General features: G+C 35.9%; 1 protein-coding gene across 2 annotated transcripts in view; it reads left to right on the forward strand.

Moving 5' to 3' along the window:
- FBN2 (fibrillin 2) overlaps window positions 1-21,501 on the forward strand; it is a 263,642-nt gene that overhangs the window by 138,798 nt on the left and 103,343 nt on the right. For both annotated transcript variants that reach the window (XM_017500987.2, XM_037728668.1), the window contains 5 exons: window positions 436-573; window positions 14,427-14,546; window positions 15,465-15,590; window positions 16,470-16,592; window positions 18,580-18,702. In XM_017500987.2, coding sequence (XP_017356476.1) covers window positions 436-573; window positions 14,427-14,546; window positions 15,465-15,590; window positions 16,470-16,592; window positions 18,580-18,702 — 630 coding nt within the window. The remainder of the gene's footprint in view (window positions 1-435; window positions 574-14,426; window positions 14,547-15,464; window positions 15,591-16,469; window positions 16,593-18,579; window positions 18,703-21,501) is intronic.

A 21,501-nucleotide genomic window follows, 5' to 3' on the forward strand; every position in this document is an offset into this window, starting at 1 on the left:
TTGACATTCGTGTACTTGACATTTAACTTCATTCTTTTTAGAAGCACTTCTCTTGCTAATAATATTTAAGGGTGTCCTATAGTGTTATGTTTATTCTTTTTGGCATATTGCTGATTTACTATATCTGAGTATCAGCAGATTTACAAAGGAGAAATGGAAAGCACTCAAATGTACTGTAGAACATTCCTGAAATTTGAAAAAGGCATCATATGGGCAAGATTTCCAGATATATATCTTAACAAATGCAAGTTACAGCCATGTGTCTCATTAATATTTTTTGGATTGTCCACATTACAGTTTTAATAAAATATAAAATAATATGAGCTTCTGATAGATACCTAATTAATTTACTATTAAATGTCCTTTAAAAATCAATTTAGGAAAGAAATGCATGTTGTAATGATTAAATATAATTGTGCTTTTAATTTTCCATAGCAATTCTGAATCAGACAATAGATATCTGTAAGCATCATGCTAATCTTTGTTTAAATGGACGCTGTATACCTACTGTCTCAAGCTACCGATGTGAATGCAATATGGGTTATAAGCAGGATGCAAATGGAGATTGTATAGGTAAGTTCCTGATTCTTTAATAATCATTCTTAGTTTTTTTAGTAGCTGTTAGATTACAGGATCAAATTGGAGTGAATATGATTTTTTAAGTCTTTTGAAATAAAGCTAATTTCCAAACTGTCTCTTCTGTGTGTATGCTATTCGATATGCCCTTTTAACCTATGCTGAGCTAGATCACTTCAAGAATTTCCTACCCTTTCAGGTCTTAAATATTGTGATATCTGTCTCTGACTCTCCCTTTCCTTCCTTCTCAGAATTGCTTACTCTTAATATAAACTAAAAATAAAAAGGAATCTATGTAACAATGAATATATTTTGAAAACAATTTGTCGAGCATGAATCCATTTTTAAAAGATGACAAGACACCAATGGACTAAAATCCGATACATCAGGGCAGTAGTTTTCAAATATGTTGGTCTCAGACTCATTTGAACTCTTAAAATTATTGATTATCTCTTTCAGTAGTTACCTAATTTGAAATTAAAGATGAAAATATTAAAACATTTATGGATTTATTGAAAAATAACAATAATAAACCCATTGCATGTTAATATAAGTAACATTTTTATGAAAAACTACATTTTCGAAAACACAATGTGTAGAAACAAATGTTGTTATTTTACATTTTTGCAAATCTTTTAAATGTCTGCCTTAGTAGAAGCCAGCTGGATTCTCATGGCCGCTTCTGCATTTAAGGTGTGGTGATAATGTTGTTTTGTTGAGGAATGAACATCTGTCGTCAAACAGATTCATAAATGGAAAAGAAGAAGAATATCACGTAGGCTTTTCAGATAATTGTGGTTGCTCTTTGATATTCCACTAAAACTTACAAGGAGTAATTCTTAAAGTTTAGTTAACCATGTAGAATCTGAAACCGTGTTAGCATACTTTTTGTACTCTGTTACATAAAGTCTATTGGTTTGTCCAATGTTTGAATGGATTTTGTAACATACATTGGTCATTTGAAATATATTGATTCACTGTATTATTCAGATCTTTCCAAAGTTTACATATACTATCAAAAAACTATATTTGATAATATCACCATCAAACTCATAAAAATACCTTCAAATTTCTGGGAAACTGTCAAACACACAGTGTTAAATACTCTTTCTGAATTCTGTCACTTTTAAGCTTGGATTTTAACGTTAGCATCAAATGCAGTCTGTTGCTTTTCTTAAAGTGACAGGCTCAATTCATTATTTTCAAGAAAATGTCTGCCAGATTAATAACTCGGAATAACTACAATTTGTCTGTCAGTCATTCTTCAAGTAAAAACAGTATTCTGCAGAAAAAGCTGCTAATGGAGTACATGACTCAAGCAACTACACAGGAACTTTTCCTTGAGACACAGGCACTCATAGTGCTTCAGTCAGCAACAATTGTATTGTACATTTTGTCACAAATATTTTTAAAATGTGTATTCGAATCAAGATTATTATTAATTTCATGGTGTCGTCAATGATATTCTTTTTTTTTTTTTTTGAGATGGAGTCTCGCTCTGTCACCCAGGCTAGAGTGCTGCGGTGCGAACTTGGCTCACTGCAACCTCCACCTCCAGGGCTCTTGCAGTTCTCCTACCTCAACCTCCCAAGTAGGTGGGACGACAGCCACACGCCACCATGCCTGGCTAATTTTTTGTATTTTAACAGAGATGGGGTTTCATCATGTTGCCCAGGCTGGTCTTGAACTCCTGAGCTCAGGCAATCTGCCCACCTCAGCCTCCCAAAGTGCTGGGATTACAGGCGTGAACACCGTACCCAGCCCATCAATGATATTACGTGAAAATGTCTTTTTTTAAATACTCTTTGAGTTCATGGCATTGACTGCTAGGACAGTTTGGTGCTACTGCCTTAATCTTTGTTAAGCCACCATCATTGCTCTTGTGCCATCGGAGCAAATGTTAACATGATTAAAAAAAAAAAAAACTAAACAGCATCTTAATATGATTGTGAACATAGTTTTGAATCAAACTCACTCTGAAAGGATCCCAGTGGTCTCTAGGGTCCCAGAGACCACACCTTGAGAACAGGTGCTATAAAGTAGCCCCAACTTTCTTATGGGTCGTATACAAAAAGTTTAACAGTGAGAGAATTTTGTGGCACTCAGGAGACACATTCCCACAGAATCAGTGGTAGTGGTAGGCTTGGAAGTTTTGATTCCCTAAATGCGATTTAAATTGATTTGTGCTCATAAACTATGATCTGTACTAGTGATGTGGTAACAGGAGAGACCATCAGGAACATCTCATCTAGCAGCAGAATCGGCAGCAATTAGTGTCTGCAAAGGATAAGAAATTTTCCCATGGAGTTTAAAAAGGTCAGTAGAGAGCGGCCAAGATGGCTGAGTAGACATAGCCAGGAAGAGCATTTCCTACCAACAGACCAGACCATCAAGAAGACTGGTACACTCTGAGAGAATCTTCAGAAGGAAGGCATTAAAAGCGTATGGAGGAGCACACGGGACCACCTGGACTGAAGTAGGAGGAAGCTGGAAAGCCTTGATGGGGTTGCCAACGACCAAGACTTGTTCCTGACCCCCAGCAGTTCCTGAGGAATGAGTGAGTTAAATAGGTGAGGAGTGGCCCACTCTTAGTAGGGATCTCTGGAATCCTACCTGCAGGAGATTCCAAAACCTGTATGAACATTTGAGCTGACAGGGAGAGCTGCTTGGATAGGTAGCAGGGACAGGACTCCAGCCTGTGTAGAGCCGAGAGGGTTTGGCACTGGAATGGTTGTGACACCCATACCCCAAGGCTTGCCATTTTCTAGGGGGCTTTGGCATTGGTTGATTGTTGGACCTGGACAGAGCAGAGCAATCTTGCCCATGGTACAGGGCCAGTCTGATCTGACTGTCTGCCATCTGCCAACCTCTCTCAGTGTTCCTGCATGGCTGTGCTTCAGACGCCCCTCTGGGGCTCTTTCCAGGGGTTACCACCATAACTCCCTTGCGAGCAAACCCTGCCTAACCATTGGAGAACTTCAGTAGATGGGCCTCTGTCAACATGTTCCCACCTGCAGCCTCTTCCCACTACTTTGCTGGCATGCACTTGCCCACAGCCTCCCCCCGTTGCTTCGCTTGCACACATGCACATAGGCCTCAGCACCCCATCACCACTGACAAGTTCTTAAGAAAGAAGCAAACTGATGTGAAAGAGCTGAAAAACTCGCTACAAGAATTTCATAATACAATCAGAAGTATTAATAGAAGAATAGAACAAGTTGAGGAAAGAATCTCAGAGCTCAAAGACTGGCTCTTTAAATCAACTCAGTTAGATGAAAATAAAGAAAAAACAATTAGAAAGATTGAATGAAACCTCTGAGAAATAGGAGATTATGTAAATAAACGAAACTTACAACTCATTGGCATCCCTGAAACAGAGGTAGAAAGAGCAAGTAACTTGGAAACATATTTGAAGATATTGCCCATGAAAATTTCTCCAACCTTGTTAAAGAAGTCAACATTCAAATTCAGGATGTCCAGAGAATCCTTGTAAATATTATACAAGGTGACCAACCTCAAGACATATAATCATCAGATTCTCCAAGGTTAACAAGAAATAAAAAATTTTAAAGGCAACTAGAGAGAAGGGAGCAGGTCACCTACAAAGGGAACCCCATCAGGATAATAGTGGACCTTTCAGCAGGAACCCTACAAGCCAGAAGAGTTTGGGGCCCTATGTTCAGCATTCTTAAAAAAAACAAATCTCAACTGAGAATTTTATATTCAGCCAAACAAGTTTCATACTTGAAGGAGAAATAAAATATTTTTCAGACAAGCAAATGCTGAAGAAATTTGCCACCAGACCTGCCTTACCAAGAGGTCCTTGAGGGAGTGTTAAACATAGAAATGAATGACTGTTACCAGCCACCACAAAAACAAACTTAAGTACATACACCACTGACACTATAAAGTAACCACACAATCAAATCTGCATAACAACCTGCTAATGCAATGACAGGATCAATCAGCACATACCAATATTATCTTTGAAAATGAACAGGCTAAATGACCCACTTAAAAGGCACAGAGTGGCAAGATAGATAAACAAACAAGATTCAACTATATGTTGTCTTCAAGAGACCCATCTCACACGCAGTGACATCCATAAGCTCAAAGTAATCAGATGGAGTAAAAGCGACCAAGCAAATGGAAAACAAAAACAGTGGGAGTTGCTGTTCTAATTTAAGACAAAATAGACGTTAAACCAACAATGATTTTAAAAGACAAAGAGCGGCGTTACATAATAATAAAGTTTCAATGCAACAAAAGGTTTCGCTCTCCTAAACGTACATGCACCCAACACTGGAGCACCCAGATTCATAAAACAAGATTTTAGAGACCTACAAAGAGACTTAAATAACAACACAATAGTAGTGGGAGGCTTTAACACCCCACTGACAGTATAAGACAGATCATCAAGGCAAAAAACTAACAAAGCTATTCGGGACCTAAACACAACACTTGGCCAAATGGACTTAACAGATATCTACAGAACGGTGCACCCAAAAACAACAAAATATATACATTTGCCTCATCAGTAGCACGGCACATATTCTAGATTGACCACATACTTGGCCATAAACAATTCTCAATATATTCAAGAAAAATGAAATTATACAAACCACCCTCTCAGACCACAGCATAATAAAATTTGTATAACTAATAAAAGCAAAGATACAATATAACAGACTCTCTAGGACATAGCTAAAGCAATGTTAAGAGGAAAGTTTATAGCATTAAACTACCACATCGAAAATATAGAAAAATCTCATATTAACAACTTAACATCACACCTGAAGAAACTAGAAAAATAAGAGCAAACCAATCCCAAAGCTAACAGAAGAAAAGAAATAACCAAATTCAGAGCTGAACCAAATGAAGTTGAGATTGAAACAACATTCAAAACATCAACAAAACCTAAAGTTGGGTCTTTAAGAGAATAAATAAGATTGATAAAATGCTAGACTGATAAAGAATAAAAGAGAGAACATGGAAATAAGCACAATCTGAAAGGACAAAGGGGACGTTACCAACAACCCCAAAGAAATACAAAAATTCTCAGAGACGCCTCTATGCACACGAACTATGAAACCTTAAAAACACTTCTATGCACACAAACTAGAAAACTTAGAAGAAACGTAGAAATTCCTGGAAGGTAACATTTCCCAGTATTGAGCCAGGAAGAAATTGAATCCCTGAGCAGACCAATAATGAGTTCTGAAATTGAATCAGTAATGAAAAGCCTACTAACCAGGAAAAGCCTAGAACCAGAAGGATCCACAGACAATTTCCACCAGATGTATAAAGAGGAGCTGGTATCATTGCTATTGAAACTATTCCAAAAACTTGAAGATGAGGGACTCCTTCCTAACTCATTCTATGAAGCCAGGATTATTCTTGTACCGAAACCAGGCAAAGATACAACAAAAAAGAGAAAACTTTAGGCCAATATCCTTGATGAGCATAGATGCAAAAGTCCTGAACAAAACACTAGAAAACTGAATCCAGCAGCACATCGAAAAGCTAATTCATCACAATCAAGTAAGCTTTATCCCTGGGATGCAAGGTGAGTTCAGCATATGCAAATCAATAAATGTATTTTATTACAGATTTCATCTCTGATTTCTTTCAGAGACAAAGAAATCAGAGACAACACAAAAAAAATTTAAAAAACATTCCATGTTCATGGATAGGAAGAATTGATATTATTAAAATGACCGTAGTGCTCAAAGCAGTTTACAGATTCAATGCTATTCCTAGCAAACTATCAACATTTTTCACAGAATTAGGAAGAAAAAACTATTTTAAAATTTATGTGAAACAACAAAAAAAGATAGCCTGAATAGCCAAAGCAATTCTAAGCAAAATGAACAAGGCCAGAGGCATCACACTATCTGACTTCAAACTATACTACAAGGCAATACCTACCAAAACTGTATGGCAATGGTACCAAAAAGACATATAGACCAGTGGAAGAGGTTAGAGAACCTAGAAATAAAGCCACACACCTACAACATTTGATCTTTGACAAAGTCAACAAAAACAAGCAATGAAGAAAGGATTCTGTATTCAACAAGTGGTGCTGGGATAACTGGATAATCATATGCAGAAGATTCAAACTGAATCTGTTTTCACCATAGACAAAAATTAACTCAATATCAATTAAAGACTTAAATGTAAAACCTAAAACTATAAAAACTTTAGAAGAAAACCCTGGAAATGCCATTTTGGACATAGGCTATGGCAAAGATTTTATTACAATGACTCCAAAAGCAACTGCAACAAAAACAAAAAATTACAAATGAGACCTAATTAAACTAAAGAGCTTCTGCACATCAAAAGAAACTATCAGAGTAAACAACCTATGGGAGTAGGAGAAAATATTTGCAAACTATGCCTCTGACAGTAGTCTAATGTCCAGAATCTATAGGGAATTTAAATTACAAGTGAAAAACAATCTCATTAAATAATGGGTAAAAGAATGAGCAGACACTTCTCAAAAAAAGACATACGTGCAGACAACAAGCATCACCTCTCATTAGAGAAATGCAAATCAAAATCAAAACCACAGTGAGATACCATATTATACCAGTCAAAATGGCTGTTATTAAAAAGTAGATGCTGGTAAGATTGTGAAGAAAAGAATGCTTATTCACTGCTCGTGGGAATGTAAATTAGCTCTGCCACTGTGGAAAGCAATTTGGAGATTTCTCAAAGAATTTAAAACAGAGCTACCATTCAACCCAGCAATATTAGGTATAAACCCAAAGGAATACAAAATGTTCTACCATAAAGACACATGCACATATATGTTCATCACAGTACTATTCACAATATAAAGACATGGAAGCAACCTAAATGCCCATCAATGGTGGACTGAATAAAAAAAAAATGTGGTACCTACACACCATGGAATACTGTATAGCCATAAAAAAAGAATGAGACCGTGTCCTTTGCAGCAACATGGATGGAGCTGGAGGCCATGGTCCTAAATGAATTAACACAGAAACAGAAAACCAAATACCATATGTTCCCATTTATAAGTGGGAGCTAAACATTCAGTATGCGTGGACACAAAGAAGGAAACAAGAGACACTGGAGCCTGCTTGAGAGTGGAAGGTAGGAGGAGAGTGAGGATCAAAATACTACCTATCAGGCACTAGGCTTATTACATGGGTGATGAAATAATCTTCACACCAAACCCCTGTGACATGCAATTTTCCTGTGTTAGAAATCTGTACTTGTACTCCCTGAACCTAAAGTAAAAGTTGGAAAGAAATGTGTGTGTTTGTGTGTGTGTGTGTGTGTGTGTGTGTGTGTGTGTGTGTATTCAACATTTCTTTCTACCTCTCTGAGTTCTGAGCCAATTGAGAGAGAGGCAAAGAGCCCATTTCATATGGAGTTCTAAAAATTTTGAACATCAAAGTTGTTTGTACTGTCTCAACTCCTTATTTGTGCTTGCTTAGTTTGAAGTCTTAAAAAAGTTGGTTGTGATCCTAAAATGTACTACATGTTCTCAGACACTAGTCAAAGCTGTGATTAATACTCTCGGCTTTGGACCTATATCTGAAAAATGCCAACTATAATTTCATCTAGAGCCTTGGTTTTTCCAAGTAGATTTTTGGTCCCCAGGTGCCACTTGAATATTTTCTCAAGTTTTCCCAACCTGTGCACCCTGTGTTGAAGAATAGAGAGCTTCTAAGCATTATTTCTAAAAGTTAAGGAGGAAAATGAAGCTCTAAAGGTGGGCTGTAAAACAGCCCCTGAGTTCTTCAGACAAAGTCTTATATATAGATGTTCATGACTCCTAAAAGTCTGTAAGCCCAATAAGACAAGGCCATGTCTTTTTCTTAGTTAATCATGATGGAAGTGTTGTATAGATTTTTAAACTAGCTTTATTGTGGTTTAACTGACATACGATAAGTTGTGTATATTTGAGACATACAGCTTGGTAAGTTTTGATGTGTGTATACCAATAACATTATGACCACAATCGGATAATGAACATATCTGTCACCCTCATAAGGTTTACCTTTACCACTTGTAATCACTCCATCTTGCTCCCCCTTTCATCCATCCCCAGCCCCCATGCTGTCCCCAGGCAATCACTGATCAATCACTGTACATTAGTTTGCATTGTGTAGAATTTTATAAAAACTGAATCATACTGTTACATATATGCCTTTTGCCTGGTTTCCTTTAGTCAGCTTAATCTGTGATTCATCTATGTTGTTGTGGGAGTAAATGATTGATTTCTTTTTGTTGTGGAATAGTATTTTATTGTATGGATATACCACAGTTTATATATTCCAGTTTTGATAGTCACTTATTTTGTTTCCAGTTTCTGGCTATTACAAATAAAGCTCTTATGAACATTCATGGACAAGTGTTTGTAAGCATTTTAGTTTTCTTGAGTATATTCCTAGGTGTGGAGTGGCTGGATTATGTGAGGGGAATATATTTAATTATTTAAGAAACTGCCAAAATGTACTGTTTTACATTTCTAGCAGCAGTGTATGAGAGCATCAGTTACTCCATAACCCCAAGCCATCACTTGGTATTGTCAGGTATTTTACATTTAGCCATTGTAATAGGTATGCAGGGGGTTCTCATTGTGGTTTTAATTTACATTTCTCTAATAAGTCACATTAAAAAGATGTTGACTATCTTTCCAAGGGTTTATTTGATCTGATGCCTCTTTGGTAAAGAATCAGTTCAAATCTTGGTCTACTTTAAAATTATTTTCTTATTCAGTTTTGAGGGTTCTTTGTTTATTTTGGGTATAAGTCCTTATCAAGTATATGATTTACACATGTTTTTTCCTACCCTGTGGCTTGCCTTTTCTTCTTGTAACATATCTTTTGAAGTGTTGGATTTTTTAATTCTAATGAAATTCTATTTATTAAGTTTGTTGTTTTATGGATCATGCTTTTGATGTTGTATGTAGGAAATCTTTGCCAAACCTAAGAGTTTTCTTCACAAGAGTTTTCTTCAGTGTTTGCTTCTCGAAGTTATCTAGTTTTAGGCCTTTGATCCATTTTGAGTTAGTTTTTTAATGTTGCATGAAGTTTATTTTTGTAGTATATTAATAACCATCACCCTTTGTTGAAAAGAGTGTCTTCTCTCTATTGCATTGCCTTTGCACCTTGTTGAAAATCAGTTGCTCATATATATTGGGTCTGTTTCTGGACTCTCAGCTCTGACTCATTTACTTAGGGGCCTGCTGCATTCTGCCAGGGTTCCCCCATCTGCACCGTGATCTGAAAACTCTATTAAAGCCATAAGCTGAAATAGTCATGATATTCAGTGTGTTTCTTTTCCATCTCGTAGGGCTCTATAGTCTTTGTTGCCTGATGCCAAGTTTCTTGAAAACCATGACTTCTTATACTTTGTCAGTTTGTTTGTGTATTTGAAGAAGTGGGGGTAAATCTCTCTTGACTGGGAACAGAAATGTCCCCCATTTTTTTAGTGTAAAGATTGTGGCATGAAAAAAAATGGGACAAAAATGCCAGCTAGTGAATCTTTATATAAGCCTAGGTAAGAAATTATGACAATAGTGATGTAGGACTGCAGAAATACTTAATGATTCTACAAGTGCTTGGGAGGTTAATCAGTGGAATCTGATAACCCAGTTGTGGGAAATCAAAGAATAGAAAACTACAATGATACACAAGTACCTGACTGACCAAAATTGGACATACAGTGGCGTTGTTAACCTAAGAAGTATAAGAAGGTACAGATTGGGAGGAAATAGTTGTTGAGGCTTTTCCGGACATGCTGAGTTTAAGTGTCTAGGGTTATTTAATTATAGAGCTCTAATGCTAAGAGGAATGTCCAGGGGTGGAGTTACAGATTTAGGAGTCAACAACACACAGGCGGCCATTAGAACCATGAAGATGAATGTTATGTCCCGAGCTGAACAATAGGACAAATGAAAAGATAACGGAAATACTGCAACTGGAATCCTATGGAACTGCCACATTGAAGGCTGCTAGTCTAGCTCAGCTCAGACACACCTTGTTCTAGCTCATAATGTTGGAGAGATAGCAAAATAATCTACAGAATTATGTTCCTGAAGTTCTGAAAGGGCATACATTCAAGAGAAAAGTAGTGTCAGGTGTTAAATGCAGTAGAAAAATCAAAGGCAGTGAGGAAAAAAAAATCTGTTGGATTTGGTAATTAAGGGAATTTTACTAGCTTTGAAGAATGGTTTTAGGACAGTTATTGAGCCATTTTGAGGTCATTTTATTTATTCATAATATTAACATTTGATCATACATATGTTTCATTAACTAGCTTAACCCTAATTAACAGATTTGAGTTCAAGTCTTCCATTGAACAATATAGATGAGAGGCCAGTTATAGAGAGAGTTAGTTTCATAATTTGGCCAAAAATTTCTAAGTATACTATGATTACAAAAGAAAATGTGGGCCAAATAGGGTGTTTTGGAAAAATCAATCATTCTAAACTAGGTACAGGTCTACAAAATCAGAGTTATGAAATAAGTCTTAACTCAAATTTGGACTGCACAAGCCTGGAGGGTATCATTCAAGGAATCTATATAAATGATATACTGTAGAGTTGTACACTCCATAACCACATTCTATAACCATATTCAGCCTACCTAGCTTAGCTGATACCACCTGATGCTTCTTAGAGTGGTAGAGAGATCTCATCAATTAACCCTGCAAAGTTAAAACCCTAGCAGCAGGCTTGTCTTTCTTCCTGCTGTAATTCAAAGAGACATCGTTTAGTAATGGAGTACATTTTCAGAAAATGAGTTTTAATATTTTAATCCTATACTCTAATGTCAATTATTGATCATTTTAATTTATAAACAACAAATTGAATTTATAAACAACACATCAGAAAAAGTGAAGAGGATATTAATTAACCAGTGCTTTAAATTATAAGAGCCCAAGATAACAGTAGTAACTATGTCAGCTGTGCTAATGTTTTGAGGAATAACAAACTGCCACTGCTTTTTGGGAACTTTTATGAGATACCTGATGAAGCAGTATAACTTGAAAGGCAATAGATTTATTAAAGGATCAATGACAAAGAAAATAGAATTGGGTCTATTTTGCTATTGTGAGAACTATGCCTGATGCCTGAAAACAGTTAGTTATATTTAGCCATCATATTTTTCTCTCTTTTTCTTGAGAATTCTACTATGAAATTAAAATTTGTAACTCTCATAGTGTCTGTATAAGTCAATCTGCTGTTAGCAATGTTTATTTGTTTGTTTGTTTGTTTGTTTGTTTTTGAGATGGAGTTTCACTCTTGTTACCCAGGCTGGAGTGCAATGGCGCGATCTTGGCTCACCACAACATCTGCCTCCGGGATTCAAGCAATCCTCCTGCCTCAGCCTCCAGGGTAGCTGGGACTACAGGCCTGTGCCACCATGCCCAGCTAATTTTTGTATTTTTAGTAGAGACGGGGTTTCACCATGTTGACCAGGATGGTCTCGATCTCTTGACCTTGTGATCCACCCGCCTCGGCCTCCCAAAGTGCTGGGATTATAGGTGTGAGCCACCGCGCCCAGCCAGCAATGTTTTCAATCCAAGTAACTCTATTTTGAAATAGTAAAAAATCATTTAAATTTCTGTTGGGCTACCGGTAATCTTAGAGCCCTTGCAAATGTTTTTTTAAAAAGTCTTTTCTAAGTTGGCATATAAAGTATTTTTCAAGGGAAAATATTTCTTAACCATAGTAGTATTTGATAATTTAACAATTTTGATAATCAACATTCTCCATAGTTTTAAAATTTATTTTAGGAGGTAAAATCCCATGAATTTTTCTTGAAAATACTTATCCTCCCCAACGATGAAAACATAGTAAGAAGTTAAAATGTACAGACCATAGTATTTAAGTACCTCTGTTCTTGTAAACAAGACAAAACTAACATGATCACTTGGAGGTACAGGACTGTGAGACTCAGAATAAAGAGGAGACATGAAATGTTCATTTCAGAAGTTGGCAGTGGTCATTTGTGATTAGTCTAAAACTGAAAATCCCAGAAAACAAACAAAAAACAACAAATGGGGGTTTAAAGTCATATGGATTTATAAAGTCACTAATTGTTTTTTGGTGATTGTTTTCACTTCCAAAGAAAAAGTCAGTGAATGATTATATTTTTTTCTGTGTACCAGAACCTTGATGAGTCCCTGAGGGGCTTAAGAGACAGAAGTGAATTATGGCTATAATGGCAAAATAGCTGGCAGAGCTGCCATAGCAACAAGGAGCTTAGGAGCAGGCTCTCCAGGGGAGAAAACAGCCCTGCAAGGTGACATGGCTTTCCTGAAACTTTCCCTAAAGAGAGGAGAGTGGACGTGTGGTTTCTCATGTTCTTCACTAGAACAGAGCTTTATATTGGGGCTTTTGTAAAGATAAGAGCTACAACACATTTTTAATTGTTGCATTTCAATTATGTAACACAAAATTGAAGTGATCTTCAACACTGTGAACTGAAGGTGCTATTTCGTATTGGAAAGTCTATTTATTATACTTTATATGCTTGCTAATACTCTCTTTTCTCATTTTGCTACATTCCTTTGGCTCAGTAGAATTGATGGTATCAACCAAAACTTTAAGTGTAAGTGAGTCTTTATGGGCTGAAGGGGTCCTTGGATAGATTGAAAAAGCATTTAGTCCTGTTACTCTTTGTTGTTTTTATTTTATTTGCTATGAGGTCTATTTCCTTTACCAGAAAGGGCTTAATTGCATTCAGTCTGAGTGTTTACATAAATGAAGTTGGTGGGCTTGATACAGTACAGTTCCTCTTTTAAGAACATCTGCGAAAGTAGGAATCTGCTTATTAAAGCGGTAAACGTGTGAATTGATTTTATTGCTATATTCTCCAATTCAGCTGAAATTGTATATGTTAATGGCTTCTACATGTATATGAAATGGCAAATCATTATGCCCTCATCAACTAGCCAGGTTTTTAACTTGCAAGCATTCAAAATAATATTTAGTGGGCATTGCTGAGAGAAGATGAATTGAACTTCTTATAATGGCACATGTGATTTCTCTGGGATTTAACTAGTCCAGAGTGTTCAGTCTGTCATTTGGCTTTTCAGTCCCTGAACTCTGCAATGGGTTTGCATTTAATTAGGTTTAGGAGACCTTGAATGAAAAGCATGACTCTCTCACTTTTTGGTCATAACTAGTATTTCCATAAAATTACATTTTATGCAACAAATCCCTGGGCCAATTTTTAAATCCTAAAGAAACCTGAAACTACTAGAAAAAATGGGCTTTGTTTTAATGTTTTCATTTTCTACTCCCCATGTTTTCTACTTCAAAATATTATCCAAGCTTTAGTGTATATATAGTTGTACACATAGATGAGTTCACCAAAAAAAAGAGTCATACCAAAGACACTCCATAATCCATCAATCTCTTTCTTTAAAACTGATAGCAGTGACAACATGTAACATAAATATACGTCTTCAGAATCCTTTCATTGTTCTTCTGAGACTTTACTGAGCCTTAAATAGGTTATTAACTTGCCCACATTGGTATAAGCAATAAGCATTATAGCTTATTTCTCTTTTCAGGGCCCATTGCTTTTAATCATTGGCCATTATTCCAACTGAAAAATCTTTAATTCTTGATTAAAGCAAATTCCCATGTACTCTCTATTAGGCGATATTTTTGTAAATCTTCAGACTGGCCTCTGAGTGTATTTGAAGAAAGGAATTTTCATTCATTTATAAATACTTCGCTATTTAGACTTATTACCACTGACTGGCCTTCTCTCAAATTTTAGAGGGCTAAATGTACTTTAAACAAACATTTCTACAAATGGAGTGAAGTCTATAATGGTTTCTTTTGCTGCTCACAGATGTTGATGAATGCACATCAAATCCCTGCACTAATGGAGATTGTGTTAACACACCTGGTTCCTATTATTGTAAATGTCATGCTGGATTCCAGAGGACTCCTACCAAGCAAGCATGCATTGGTAAGGCAGTTTGCTTTCACGTATGAAAATGTTCCATGAAATACAGTGACCAAAGCTGTTGAGGTTAAAAGTAAATTTATTAAAATAAAACATGGAATAAAATGTGTTGTTACGTTATTACAGATTTATTTATAATACCCTCAGAGATTCTCCCTTTAAACATAAACATTGTTTGCATCTATAACCCAGGCAACATGGTATCTGACTTCACAAAAGTTCAGTTTATCTTCCTTCCCTAGATCAGAGCTTCCTTTCTCCAAGTAACATCAGTAACCTTCTCTTATTAACTGAGCTTAAGATTTATAGTCATTTCCAACTACTGCTTTCTTTGAATCCCACACATAGTCCAACACCAAGTCATGCCTGGTCTTTATTCACAGCTTCAGTGCTACACCCACCACCAGGGTCCAAACTTGCTACCTCACTGCTGATTCATCTCAGAATTCATTTACCAGATGACTGCCTGTCTTCCTTTTCATTTGCTATTCAGCCACAGGTAGTTGCTTGAATCAGCTTTCTGCAGAAGTTTTCATTGTATTATTCTTAATCTAGAAATTCTGTAGATACTTTACACTTATCCAACATCTTGTTCTGACTTTTAAGGCCTTCATCCACTATGTCAAAAACAGCTGCAACTAGTAATTCCAGCTGCACTGCCCACCCTTTCTTAGGTTTACTGGATATCCTCTTTTTTTTTTCTTTCCCTCTTCAGCTACTATAAGGGCTATAAAATTGCTTGCACCTACCTATCCAAAAAAAAAAACAAAAAAAACAAAAAAACAAAAAGCTGGTGAGAGACAGAAATTTTGCTAAAGAAGCAACATGACTTTGAATATTTAAAATTCCATTTCTTATCATACTGTTTTTATCTATAAGTATTGCAAAAGAATAATGTTTGGCCATTTTTAATCTTCCTAGATATTGATGAGTGCATCCAGAATGGAGTTCTTTGTAAAAACGGTCGATGCGTGAACACAGATGGAAGTTTCCAGTGCATTTGCAATGCTGGCTTTGAATTAACTACAGATGGAAAAAACTGTGTTGGTATGGAAATTGCCTGCTCCCTTGCAAAAGATTTTAAAAGGATATATATTTTTATTTAGAACCATATACTATTTCCATGAAAGCTCACATACCACATATGTGAGATCTTCAGGTAACTTAGGTAAAATGTAAATGCTTTTAATATAAGACTGTTAAAGCATAGGGACAGATTTTTTTTGGGGGGGATACCTTATAACAGTGAATAATTTACTGCTTCTGAAAATTTCCTGTGTGTTACATGTTAAATAGTAAGTAGCAGTTATTCTTCATACGTTTAAATAATTATTAGCCCCTACTCTATTTCAGGTTTTTGGTTTACAACACTAACAAAATTGAAAAGGTCTTCTTGTCCTTCACAAACTGGAGGAATATAAAAATGTTTGACATATGCAGTACACAAATCTCTAAAATTGTGGCCTGTGATGTCTAGCAGTGCAATAGATACCAACACACCACAGAAATACTGTTTACAAAGCAACACATCATATTCATCTACCAATGAAAGTCCAGATCATTTCATTTGCAGTGAGGTCTGCCATTGCCTTATTTTCTTGTGAAATAAACACTCATTGAAATTATGTTATCTTTTTCACAAAGTAACACACTACTCATGGTTTATGTGGTTTTAATAGGAGCTAAGCACAAAATTTATTTAATTCTTTTCCTTTAAATCCATATACTGAAGGTCCTTTCCACTTTCTGCACTATTTTCTCTCATTCAGTTGGTGTTCTTTTTTTTTAAAAAAAAAAAAAAAAAACTTAAAGCCATGAGCACATGGCTCGTTTATGTAGTGGAATTTGCCTGGGCATTGTTTATGGAAGAAGAAGTAATTGATTCCCTCAAGGCCAGTGTTCAAAGTCACTCTTCCTCTTCTACAGATCATGATGAATGTACAACTACCAACATGTGTTTGAATGGAATGTGCATCAATGAAGATGGCAGCTTCAAGTGCATCTGCAAACCAGGATTTGTCTTGGCTCCAAATGGGCGTTACTGTACTGGTATGTGTGGCTTTCAGATAGGAAAGTGACCGTGATTGAAACCACCTTTTTTATTTGAATGAACCATGGAAGAATTACTTCAACTTCCTCATGTGGCTTTCATATTATTCACATTTCTTTCTAATTCACTAAGGCAGGTGTCTAAAGCTTTCTAGAAAAACACCCATCGTAGTCTAGGGAACAGTAATATCTTAACCAAAATAATAATGGTATAGGAAAAATTAAGGGGCTGACAGATTGGTTTTAGCAAGTCTTGTGAAAAACAACGTAGAAATAATTTCTTTCAACTGCTTGGCTGAATAAAAAAGAGAAAGAAAAAATCTTGAATTTTTTGTTTTTAATGTATTCTCAGAACTGTATTTTCCACCATCATTCATTATGGGTTTAGCATTACATCTTTTCCATAAAGCTAATATACAGACCACTTGTAATGGTATCATTAGCAAAAATCTTATGTTGATTTAGTAAAGACATAATTTTAATATTCCAATTAATTCTTTTGTTTATGAAGTCATTTTGAAAACCAAGCTCTAGTGATAACTTTAGTAAGCTAAAGATATGCCACTTGGAAATAAATGAGACCTTACTATGTTTGTACTCGCAACTGAAATTTAGTAAAGTGGAATACATTTTGCAGCTTCTACTTAGAAGCAAATTTTTCTTTTCCTTTTTTAAAATTTATATATTTTTGAGACAGGCTTTTGTTCTGTCACCTAGGCTGCAGTGTAGTGCTGTGATCTCAGCTCAATGCAGCCTTGACTTCTGAGCCCAAGTGATCCTCCCACGTCAGCCTCCCAAGTAGCTGAGACTACAGGCACATGCGCCCATGCCCAGCTAATTTTGTTTTATTTTTTGCAGAGATGAGGACTCACCGTGTTGCCCAGATTGGTCTCAAACTCATGAGCTCAAGTAATCCTCCTTCCTCAGCCTCCCAAAGTTCTGGGATTACAGGCATGAGCCATCATACATGGCCAAATTTTTCTTTTTCTTTGTTTTCTTCTTTTAGACAAAAATATCTCCATCAGCGATGTTCTGCCTTCAGTTTTACAAGCTTAATCTGAACATCAGATAAGGATCGTGCTCACCCTCTATAATTTCAATGAATTTAAATGAAATTCCATAGACAATAGAGATTAAAAAATTGAGACTGAGTTCTTATGTCCCTGAAGAACAAATAGATTTTTGACTCTCCAGGAAGGAAGAGTGCTGTAGTTTTGCTGGTTGAACTCGTGACTGGGATGTCATTTCAGGGTGAACTGATTTGGATTTAACATAAGATAGCAAATTGGCATTATGCTGCAGTGTATAAAATTATGTTACAGTGTGTGACTTTATTTCAGCCCTTCTAAAGAAACTTCAGTATACATCTAAAGATGACTCAGATCTTACCAGTTTCTACTTTCCAGAAATTAGTTCTTATTAATTATTTAATTGCAAATGTGAAGATTTTAAATATTCCTGAATGAGCAGATGTGTGTTTGAAGTCTGGTTCATCTTTTGGGGAAGTCATTTAATGCTGGGTTACATTTGATAAATTCAAGGTGATTGAAAATTAGAAGACACACCTCAAGTTAGTTTGTTGTTATGAAATGACCAAATTAATATAAACATAGCATCTACTTCTAGTTAAAGTGTCTTTGTGTGAAAAAAATTATAGAAGTTTACCTTAATTTTAAAATAATTTGTTTTAATTAACTAATTTGGCTTATTTAACATTAAATGGGATTGTCAAATAAATAATGAAAAAAGTGGATTGTGAGGCTTTTTTTTCCTCAATGGGTAAAGTAAAATAACTTTTACTCTGTCTCTCTGAAATGTATTGAAAGGATTGCATTTACATAGAATCTGTTATCACACTAAGGTGTTCTTCACAGGTTATAAAGTTATAAACAAAAGGTTGGTAGTATAGAGCAGTGGCAGCAAGTAAACCCAGTAAGAAAGTTAAATTTACCCAGTAACCGCTTGACTTCTGTCACCCACTGCACAGATGTTGATGAATGCCAGACCCCAGGAATCTGCATGAATGGGCACTGCATCAACAATGAAGGGTCTTTCCGCTGTGACTGTCCCCCAGGCCTGGCTGTGGGCATGGATGGCCGCGTGTGTGTTGGTAAGTGAAACGTTTTATAATGGCCCCACTGTGCAAAATGAATTTTGAAAAATGAACAGAGATATTTCTGTACAATGGAATAATATTCACTATAAAAAGAGTGCATGCTAAAACATGGATAAACCTTGCAAAGATTATGCAAAGTGAAAGAAGCGAGTCACAAAACACCATACAGTATATGACTCTGTCTATATGAAATCTCCAGAATCGGCTAGTCTATTAAGCAAAGTAGATTCGCGTTAGGAGACAGAGGATGTGGGTGGTGGGAGAGTGGAGTGGGAGCTAAAAGATATTCTTGAGGTGATAAAAATGTTCTAAAATCAACTATAGTGATGGGTATACGTATCTGTAAATATGCCAAAAACAATTAAATACACTTTAAAGGGATGTATTCTATGATATGTAAATTATATATTAACTAAGCTATTTTTTTAGTGGGCAGAAACCCTCAGATAGTTCCCGTCAGAAGGCTTTTATGGGATGCAAGTCAAAAATGCTATAGGAAAAAATAAATCTTTAAACTAGCAGACTTGATAATGTTAGATAACTGAATCCTAAACACAGTGCATTTCAGTTTTATAATTAATAACAGATAACATATGTAATGGGGATTATAGTTAGAGGTAAGTAAACTCTTGGTTTTACCCTAACAAAACTTAAAATATAAATATTGAACTTATAGCAAAAGCTCAAAATGTTTTTAGTTATTCCTCATCACCATGCAGCTAGCTGCAGAAGCAAGAGTATAAAGAAGTATGAGCAAGAGTATGAACAAGGATATATATTTTATCTAAGCCATTCAGATTCCTCTAGCATACTTTTGTCAAATTGATCCCATGAAAATCAATCAGAAGTACCAGGCTCAGCTTTGAAAAGGCAGGCAAAACAGAAGTGTCACTGTCATTTTAGAACCCCAACAATATGTTCCAATGATAAGGATAGCAGAGTGAGCAGTAAAAAGGCATTTAATGAAGTTTTCTCTCCAAAATGCTTTCATGAGGCCTCTAGAGTGAATTAGCCATTACGTACCCTCTGTTTTTCAGGTTGTACAGTAAAACATAGAAACAGGATTTCAAAGTATATTTGAGAGATAGAATATTCTTAGACATCGTTAATACTTTACTCCTACCTATGAGAATCAAAACATTTGGATTCCAAGAAGGAGAAGAAGTGGAGAATTTACAGATGGAAATAATCTATTCACTCAAATTTATCCACTCAACCCAGTTAAAGATTTATTTCACACCAGGAAGTTGTCAGTACTTTGTTCACGGATATTTCAAATACAACAGCCAGAAGAATATAGCTTCTTCCTGCTTACAGAGCTAAAATATTTTCAGTTGCTTTAATATACTTACTTGTTTTTTTCCTTTACCTAAATGACGCTGTTGAAATATACCGTGAGTACAAAGCCAGTTTTGGAGGGAGAAATTGTTTTTCTCTTAAACAACCAACATGTGAGTCGTTGTTAGGAATTCAGTAAAACATAAAGGTTGATTCTCTTGTTCACATCCAGAAAACACATCAGAAATTGTCAGAAAGCCCCCTCCAGTTTTTCATCATTGTGGTCATTTAAACTTCTTAAAATAAAAACGTTATTTGTCATGTGTGTAAAATCATATATTACTGTTTCGATAACGTGCTAGATGTGCTTTCTTCACGTCTTTTGACTTGATGTTACTTTTAGATCCACTGATTCTTTATGTTTGAAATGAGACCTGGCGCAGTAGGTCACGTCTGTAATCCCAACACTTAGGGGTTCCAACATGGGAAGATTGCCTGAGCCCAGGAGTTCAAGACCAGTCTGGGTATCATGATAAAACCCTGTCTCTGCAAAAAATAGAAAAATTAGCCAGGCATGGTGGTGCGTGCCTGTAATCCCAGCACTTTGGGATTCTGAGGTGGGCAGATTGCTTGAGCTCAGGAGTTCAAAACCAGTGTGGGCATCGTGGTGAAATCCTGTCTCTGGAAAAAATGCAAAAATGACCCAGGCATGGTGGCACATGCCTGTAATTCCAGCTACTCGGGAGGCCAAGGTGAGAGGATTGCCAGAGCTCTGGAGGTGAAGGTTGTAATGAGCTATGGTTGTGCCTCTGCATTCCAGCCTGGGTGACAGAGTAAGACCCTGTCGAAAGAAAGAAAGAGAGAGAGAGAGAGAGAAGAGAGAGAGAGGAAGGAAGGAAGGAAGGAAGGAATCACTGTTATGAATTACTATTAGGATTAGCATTTTAATTTTAGATCTCTTTTTATTTTTCTTCTGTAGATATTAAGATGTGGTTTTTTTTTAGTTTCAGATAATTAAACTACAATTTTAACTAGTATGTTGAAATACAACTCACAAGCAAGGTATAAACAAAAGGCAATCATATTTTTATCTTTCCCATTCATTCAAAATTTATTTTTAAGTTTATTCAATGATGCGGTTTAATAAGTACGGAGGGAAAACTCAGACCACGTGATAAGTACTGAATATTCTTAGATGACAAAAAAATTCTAAGATGACAGAAAGAAAAAGGACTTCTCTGTTCTTCCTTTGCTCTTTTGTTGTTTTGAGAATTAAATAAGCTTTGAATGGTGTCTAGAACATAGCAAATGTCCAGTAAGTTAACTACTACTGATATTGTTATTTAATTAGAATAGTGACATCATATATAGGTCATAGTCTTAAGAGTTGCTGCTTTAAGTTATAAATAAAAGTTGATATTAAAGAAAGAAGAATAAAATAAAGTTAGCATTTTGCATCCATAAACATTTTACCCATGGTATGCAGATCTGCAAATTACCTGAGGAAATTTAAAA

This window comes from Cebus imitator, unplaced genomic scaffold (genome assembly GCF_001604975.1).
Source record: "Cebus imitator isolate Cc_AM_T3 unplaced genomic scaffold, Cebus_imitator-1.0 Scaffold275, whole genome shotgun sequence".
NCBI classification, from domain to species: Eukaryota; Metazoa; Chordata; class Mammalia; order Primates; family Cebidae; genus Cebus; species Cebus imitator.